This window comes from Anneissia japonica, unplaced genomic scaffold (assembly GCF_011630105.1).
Source record: "Anneissia japonica isolate Jap-2015-1 unplaced genomic scaffold, ASM1163010v1 scaffold4024_len430915_cov183, whole genome shotgun sequence".
NCBI lineage: Eukaryota > Metazoa > Echinodermata > Crinoidea > Comatulida > Comatulidae > Anneissia > Anneissia japonica.
The window spans coordinates 422,881-430,965 of record NW_022726558.1 but is presented as its reverse complement, the minus strand read 5'-3'; the positions used below and the strand labels follow the sequence as shown (position 1 = coordinate 430,965).

The 8,085-nt window shown below is 36.7% G+C and overlaps 1 protein-coding gene across 1 annotated transcript; it reads right to left on the bottom strand.

The window, feature by feature from the left end:
* Positions 1-1,524: 1,524 nt before the first annotated feature.
* LOC117113277 lies at positions 1,525-7,232 on the bottom strand. Its single transcript, XM_033256574.1, has 7 exons — positions 7,174-7,232; positions 6,425-6,560; positions 6,000-6,296; positions 5,413-5,493; positions 4,241-4,445; positions 2,571-3,089; positions 1,525-2,054 (listed from the first exon to the last, which is right to left on the bottom strand). Exons 1-7 carry the CDS (start codon positions 7,230-7,232, stop codon positions 1,552-1,554), a joined length of 1,800 nt encoding a protein of 599 aa, XP_033112465.1. The 3' UTR covers positions 1,525-1,551.
* Between the last annotated feature and the right edge of the window lie 853 nt (positions 7,233-8,085).

Genomic DNA, 8,085 nt, shown 5'->3' with positions numbered 1-8,085 from the left:
ATTATATAATAAATCAACAGTGGCAGATCCAGGATTTCGAAAGAGGTGAACGAGGGAGGGACTTTCACACACCGAGGAACCGCCCACCTCAGCCCCACCATGGATGGGGCTGAGGCAAGAAAATTTATGATTAGGGCATCTCTAGATGGCCGGAAATTACGCTCTCGCAATTCAATTTGAATATATTTTACTTTTTTTTTCCTTAAAAAAATGGACTGGGGGGGGGGCCTTGAATCCACCTCTGCTCAAAACATTCTTTATCGAGAAAGTCATAATCACGAAAAATGGACATGAAAAACTAGATCACATCCTTAAAACAAACATCAGTCACTAAGACATACATCAGGAGCCGACTCGATGGAGTTTAATGTCATACCCAGGGCACAGATCTGTTTTGAAAGGTGGAGGGGGAGGGCATTTTGTGAGTCGACACCCACCTCAGCCTCCCCCCACCATGGGTGGAGCTGAGGTGAGAAAATTTGAGGAAATAGTACCTCTAGATGGCCAGAAATGACACTTTTAGTAAAATTCATCATCATCACATCACCATTAGTCAAAATGAAGCGCCAAAAAAAAATTCTCATGATCTTGTATCAGGGATTTTTTTCAACCATAGAGATCTTATTAATGTCTGTGTGATATACCATAGAAAACAAAGCTTAAAAACATTGTCTTTGAGTATGTACTTTAGATAGGCATACTCCAAAAACGTGATTTCACAATCACCTCAGCCCCACCATGGCTGGGGCTGAGGTGAGAAAATTTGAGGAAATAGTACTACCTCTCGAGTTGGCCGGAAATGACACTTTTATATAGTAAAATTCATCATCATCACATCACCATTATAGTCAAAATGAAACGCCAACAAATTTCTCATGATCTTTTATCAAGGATCTACTTAATATCCAGGACAACTTAGGCCTAACTATAGCTTAATAAGCTTTAACTATATATACTATAATAATTATTATGATCAACAAATCAAAACTTTTTTCGCATTTAGCACAATTTTCTTCACTTTTTATTGCTATTAATATTATTATTAATTATTACTATCGTAATCAACATTATTGTTATTATTATTATTACTATTAGTAGTAGTATTATTAAACAAAAATTTAAAGAAACTTGCAAAAGTATAAAAACGAAATTGAACCACAGTATAGCATTTCTATCTTTAAAGACCTGGCCTGAGATTTATGGATTTAGGTCTATGTGTTCTATTAGGCCTATGTATAACGTTTACTGATGCATATTTACATGTTTTAGAAGATTTATTTTGAGTGATCCCAGGAAAGAATGTGTATTGGCTCAAGAATAAGCTTTAAAATTTTAACACTGTGTACAAGGGGGGGGGGGTCTCCCACGGGCCCCCCTCTGGATACGTCCCTGCACTGAAGTTTAGCACTCTGAACCAAACTATTTAAAAAATCAGAAATATTGCTCGGTGCTAAAATGTTCACATCTCATGTGAGTAGACAGAAATCCAACAAACATACATGAATTCATATTTATCAACAGCAATTTAAATAACAAAGTAGGTATGTGCATTTAATTGATAAATCTTAGTGCCTTATATTTGTCAATGTCAGTCAAAGAAGCACCTGCAGCATGCAACATTGATCTCACTTTCTTCCATTCAATTTCAAATTCTTTATTTGACATTCTAATGTCAGGAGAATGTGCCAGCTTGTTCCTGTAGTCGTGAATATCCACCAAGTTAGGAAGTCTATATGGGTTTTTCCAAAATGATGCTGGAATGGTAACGCAGCAGTTACGAATTATTAAATACATGATGGAGATATCGAACGTATCAATGTCAGCCGATGGTGTAAACATTTTCGACTTCTGCTCTTTACTGATATTTTTCCATACATTTTGAAAGCTACCTTTCCTTTTCTCAGACATCAGATAATTCCCAACATCGTTCTTGTTAATTTTATTAACCTCCAATATGTAATTTGCCATAGTTGCAGTTCCAACAACAACCACAGCCGATAAAACAGCCTGGAAATTCTTGAATTCTTCAATGACAGTGTGCCCAAAACCTATTTCTGGTGAAAAAAAAAAAAAAAAAATTTAACTGTGTATCAATTTTCAATTTGTCATAATTAAAATTATGACTTAAATGCAACTTTCATTTTGATGTTATAATCAGCAGCAACAACATCAGCAGCAGCAATTGAATCTGCAACAGAATCAGTATTTGCAGCATTAGAATCATTATAAGCAGCAGAAACAGCATTAGTTGATGAGCATCAGCAGCAGCATCAGAATCAGCAGCAGTAGATTCAGCAACAGAATCAACATCAGCAGCAAAATTAGCGATACACTCAGTAGCATCAAAACAATCAGTAGCAGGAGATTCAGGAACAAAATCAGCAAAAGCAGCAGATACGCATGAGCAATAGAATCGGCACCAGTAGCAGTAGTCTCTGCATCAGAATCAGCAATAGAATCGGCATCAGAAATAGAATCAGCAGCAACAGCAATAGAATCCGCAGTAAAATCAGCACCAACAACAGTTCAGCATTAGCAGCAGCTGCTATTAATATTGACAAATGACTTACCTTCCATGGCTCCATCCTTGTAATGCCATGGGTCGCGGTAATTCTCGATGTCTTCAACAGGAACCCCAACACCTGTAAATATTACTGTGAGTTCCTTCCACTGGTTATCAAACTCCTCCTCTGCGACACTGTTGCTGTAACTGCCGTCTAGAACAGTTTTTTTATATTGATAGATTCGGACAAGATTAGCCAGCTCAGAACTGTCATCAATCGGAGGGTTCTCCCAGAAGCCTTCTGCGTTGGTGTTGTGGCAACAGTAGCGAATTAACTTCATCATGATTTCCAAGTGGAATGCATCAATATTGCTGGTTGATGAAAACACTGTTGTTGAATCATCTCCAAAATCAACATCCTTTAGTAATGCACACCTCTCCCTTGTCAAAAATGGTTTAACTTCCGGTTTGGTAAGGTTAGTTTTGTCTAGAAAGTACCTCCGTAGTTCTTTGGTTCCACGACCAACAATCAGTGTCTGAAGTGCCAGAAAATTCAGGGTTCCTTGTGTAGAGTTATCATCAAAATCTATAGAGCAAAATAATAAAATTTTCGGCTTTAATAGCTATCATATTCACTTCCATTATATAATGAAACTCCTCATCTAGGCATTATGACCTCCGAGTTGTCTTTTCCACTGCAATAAAATATAGAATTGAATACATCAGAGGTGGAGTCAAAAGGTTTTTGGTGGTTGTGGAAAGCACAAGTAAAAAAGGCTTATGGTCCAAGAGGGAGGGTTATGTTAGAGTGTTCCCCAAAGCCATGAAATGAAAAGCCAAAAAATTTCTCATGATCTTTTATTAATTATGTGGTCATGTGACCTATTGGTAGCCATATTGGATCTCCCATTTTTCATCAAATTTTTTTAAAAAGCTACTTTTTTTTTTAAAGAAATTTTTGTGGGATATGTTTTTTTTCACTGGATTATGATGTAGATACATAAAAATATAAAAAGTTTGAATTATTTTCATAATTTGAAAAAAAAATACAAACAAATCAACGATTTTTGTCAAAATCATGAAAAAACATGAATTTTAAAAAAAAAAATCACATTTCTATTAGTATGTGGTTATTTCAAAATTCTTTTTGCATGCTAGGATGGGCAAGAGGTTGGCCTATGGGGTGGGCACAATTTGGAAATAGGGGATTGCCTTCTCTTAGGCTGCTTGGTTAAATTGCCCCTAGGGCCTATACTCGTCCCTTCCACCGTCAGAATATACAGAGCTCGGCCTAGGCCTAGCCCAGGATTGAGCAAGGCCCTTCAAATCCACAAATTCATCTGAAGAATCACTATTGGAACTATAGTCAGCTGATGGAAATGTATTCACTGAACGTGAGTGACTCACAGTCGTCTTCACTGTCTCTATTAGCAAAAATCTGATCCACAAATTCATCAACATTATAACACTTCTTTCGAGGCTGTGCACCCGCCATCTTCTTGGTAAACACAATTTTTTATGAGGAAAGATATTCTAGTTGATAGAAAAACTACATAGGGCAGATGTTGGTACAAGAAAATAGAGAATAATTTTTCATACCCCTGGTAATACCAGGGGTATCCCCAGTAGTACCAGGGGTACACAGCGAAAGGGTTAAAATATTAACACTGGATACATCTATGTTTCCAAAATAAAATATAAAACCATTTTCATAAATAATTATATTCTTATACCAACCTGTTGAGAAGAGTCGTTTGATGCGAGTCGTTGAAACTGACTTTCTTTTTCCACATGGCACACTATTTTTTTTCAAACATTCCTCAAGTTTATGCAGCGGTCGCAACGTAGGTTCACAGGCATTACAAAGGACACGTAACTCATAGCCGACTCCTTCTGTAGTAACATACACAGTTTTCAATTGCTGTCGGAGGTAACTTAATACCTGATAAAAATAAAATAAAGTAAAATAATACTGATAATTTTTATAGGTGCATATGCAATCAAGACCCCTAAATGGCCCCCAATCAATAAAAGAGAGACATTCCTTTTCTGATCACCCAAATAAAAAAAGTTCTCACAATCTCCAAAGCTCTGATAAGGGCAGCATAATAGAAGCAGTAGAGTGTGTTGGCCCATACAAAAAAGATCTTTTAAGCAATCAATCAAAAATTCAAAATTATAAACGTTGGTCTAAAGGCAGGAATGTAGGTTAGGGTGTGGGAGGTCCTTGGCACAATTCCCAGATGGGGCTGTTATTTTTTTCTCTAAAAAATAGAACTAGACTTGTGCCACTAGTTGTTCCTCCAAAAAATAGATAAAAATCAATCAATCAGCAAAGAAGCACAGTCAATCAGCAAAAAAAGCACAATCAGCCCGATATTCCTAAAGCTCCTCATCGGAGCCAAAAAAAAAGGTAAAAATAGTACAATACTTTTCAAGGAGTACAACCTGATATTGATTATAAATCCATTGGACAAACTTCAGCACCGATGTAGTTGTAGATGCAATCCAAACAGCTGTTAACTTTGACCCCCATCAGGCATTCTAAGTCTTCCCCCGTACCACAGTTGGACAATTTTTGCACACCCACTTACTCTCCCTACTGCAATTGTACTGAATATACCATAAAAATCCCACAAAATCCATAAACATTTAGTAAAATCCCTTCACTTAAAACTAGTTACTGTATTTAAAAAACCTATAGAAAAGTTTGAATCAAAGATTTGTTGATAAGCAGTTGCTAAAGATTGGGAATCTGTCTTGAAGCATTAGCAAGTGGGTCTAATGGCTTGACAAAAGACGTTTAAAGAAGTATTAATAAAGAAAATTACCATTAAGTTTTTCATAACCTCCTTAATTTCTATTTAAAAAATGACTAAAATGAACAGCATTTGCTTATGGAAACTTACCTCCATGCAGACGCTAGGATGTGGTTCGAGAGTTTCTTCATTGCCATGTTCATCAACATTTATCATACGTGATATTTCAATCTGTTTATAAGACAAAACAACACACAGGATACTTTATTCATCAAATGTCTGCACATACCAATAAATATAAATACACAAATTTCTATCTAAAGCTTGGCACACACTCTGCTCTACGAATCCAAATCCACCCCCTGAGAGCGCCGACGATGCGACGCCGCCTGCTAATTTCAGTGGCTTGTGGTGTTTCCCACTGATTCGGGCTAGCCGACAAATGCAGGCTGTAGTAATTGCCCAGCTTAAGAGCTGTTGTGGATATGACGTATAGCTGTCTATCAATTCATGATTTATTTGCCAAAAAAATTACACTAAACTGCCTGACCTGGTCTGACAATGTTTTACTGGCACAAAAATAGCACAACATCCCAAGCAATTTAGGCTGCAATGTACTGTAATATACATTATATGAATTAGTATATATAAATATATTTCTTATACCATAATTCTACATTGACAGTTTTATTACATTAATATAATTATCATGCTTAACCTTTAGCAACGCATCTTACCTTCAATGCATGCCTGTTCTTGATTTTGACAGCTCCTAGACTCACTACATGCTCATCATCTAAGTCAAAGTCACTACGATTTCGAAACAATTCCACATGATCACCACTCCTACCTTTGTCATTCATCAAGTCTAAAAATGAAACGACCAGCAAATTGTAGACAGCATCCGGTAGGAAGTCGATAGGCGTCACATAAATCGATACCGTCTGCTGCTCGTCTTCCTTAGCTTCCAAGCCCTCTTTATTGAATTGCATCCGAGTGGGAACCATGAATATTCTGTTACCAGGTTGAGATCCCTTTGAAAACATGAGCATTGATGTGGCATATTATGAATCTCAAAAAGGTTTGAAAATTTATGCACAAGAATTATGCACATACATATTAAGAAAGAGTTACTTCTGCTAAATGATAAGAAGAAGCTTACCTTTTGTTTCTCAAACAGCAATCCAAACTTCTTCATTAGTTCTACAAAAACATCAAAGTTGCTGGCATCTTTCTCTATCTCAAATCGCCACAAATGACGTAGCAATTGCTCTTGTAGAATTCCCTCACTGTCGAGCCTATAGTAGGGTCAATCTGACATGTGACCTCAAAAAAATTGCAAGAAAACGTTTTTTGATGTTTTTCTGTAGAATGAGGTCTAGAGAAAAACATATCAAAAGTTGGCAAAAATCGGAGCACCGGAAAATGGTTTTTCCAAGATGGCTGCCAAAATGGTGCCAATACCTTAAAAATAGCTATAAATCTGGCAATTTTCTCTTGGAGTCGTGAATTTTGTCCCTAAACTGATGTTTATGGGCCAAAAACTTGTTAGAAGACTCAGAATATGTTTTGATCGATAATGAACAAATTCAAATGACATCCAAAATGGCCGTTTTATATATATTTTTTTGTATAACTATAAATCATAAACTAGTGATTCTACAGTGATATTTTCAGTGGCTGTGTTTTCGTCATAGAATATACCGGTGCCATTTAGTGAAAAAGATTCCAAGCGGTGTTTTAATAAAATATAGAGTTCAAAATGGAGTCAATACCTATAACAGCTATTAAGCACTCTTAGGGAGCCATGATTTGGATATTATAAATAGTGAATAATTTCAATATTCATAGCAGAGAACAAAATGGGAAAAAAAAACAAATAAAGCTGATAGATATGAATGGTAACTAGACCGTAATGGTGCATTTTCCTTTACTTTGAGGGAATAGCCCTCCAGGATACTAAGAATCATATCTCCACAGAGTCACAATCTCATAAAATAAAGTCATCAAGTGGAACAGAGAACAATAAATAATAAAGCAATATGAATTAAATTAACGAACGGTAAAACGAAAAGTTGTTACCAGTAGGCCCACTTGTTTGTAGAAGCGACGGGTATTTATTACACTGCTGTTTTACTGTCAATATTCAATTTCGTCATCGTCATCTGAAAATGTATATTGTGATATATTGTCACAGTTGGAAAGTTGGCAATGTCCACAAGCTGCAGTGCATTCCAGCCCATGTTTTCTGCAACTACATTTGGTTGTGCTACTTCTTGCAGAGCAGTTACATCGGATTATTTTGAGTAGTGTGTCAGGTGCTGGTTTATTGTCCGTCATTTTTTGAACTAGTTTGTCGCCTTTTATATCCCAGCCCCATTCAGCATGATCCATACCACTGTCTGTGCCCATCCACTGCATGACTTGCAAATATGTTCGCCGAGAGTGAAATTTTGTGGCCGAGGTTGTTGGAGGCAGTTTTTCAGGTTTTACAAAAGTCTTTGCTGTGACCACTTTCTTGCAAAGGAAATTGTAACGTAAGGATACGAGAGACTGAGTTTGGGTCCCATTAAACGGTGATACCATAACTTTGCATCCAGTTGCTTCTAATGTAAGCTGATCTTCCTTTGGTGCGCAAAATATTTTGGAACTAGCACGCAGGACAGGGTCACATTTAGTAACTTTATAAAATACAGACTTTTTGCCAATCCCATAGATTATTGAAGTTGTATCACAACCAGAGAATGCATCTGCAAACAACAGATCACGGCACATATCATCACCTAGTATTTGTTTCAGAACCTTGATGTTATAAGCGTATGG

Excerpts from the sequence above, each read along its gene's own strand:
- LOC117113277 (XM_033256574.1), bottom strand. The coding sequence starts at position 7,232 with ATGATTCTTAGTATCCTGGAGGGCTATTCCCTCAAAGTAAAGGAAAAT. Across the intron at positions 5,494-5,999 it reads AGAACAGGCATGCATTGAAG|ATTGAAATATCACGTATGAT; the intron begins GTAAGATGCGTT and ends TCTTATAAACAG. Across the intron at positions 3,090-4,240 it reads CAAACGACTCTTCTCAACAG|ATTTTGATGATAACTCTACA; the intron begins GTTGGTATAAGA and ends TTTGCTCTATAG.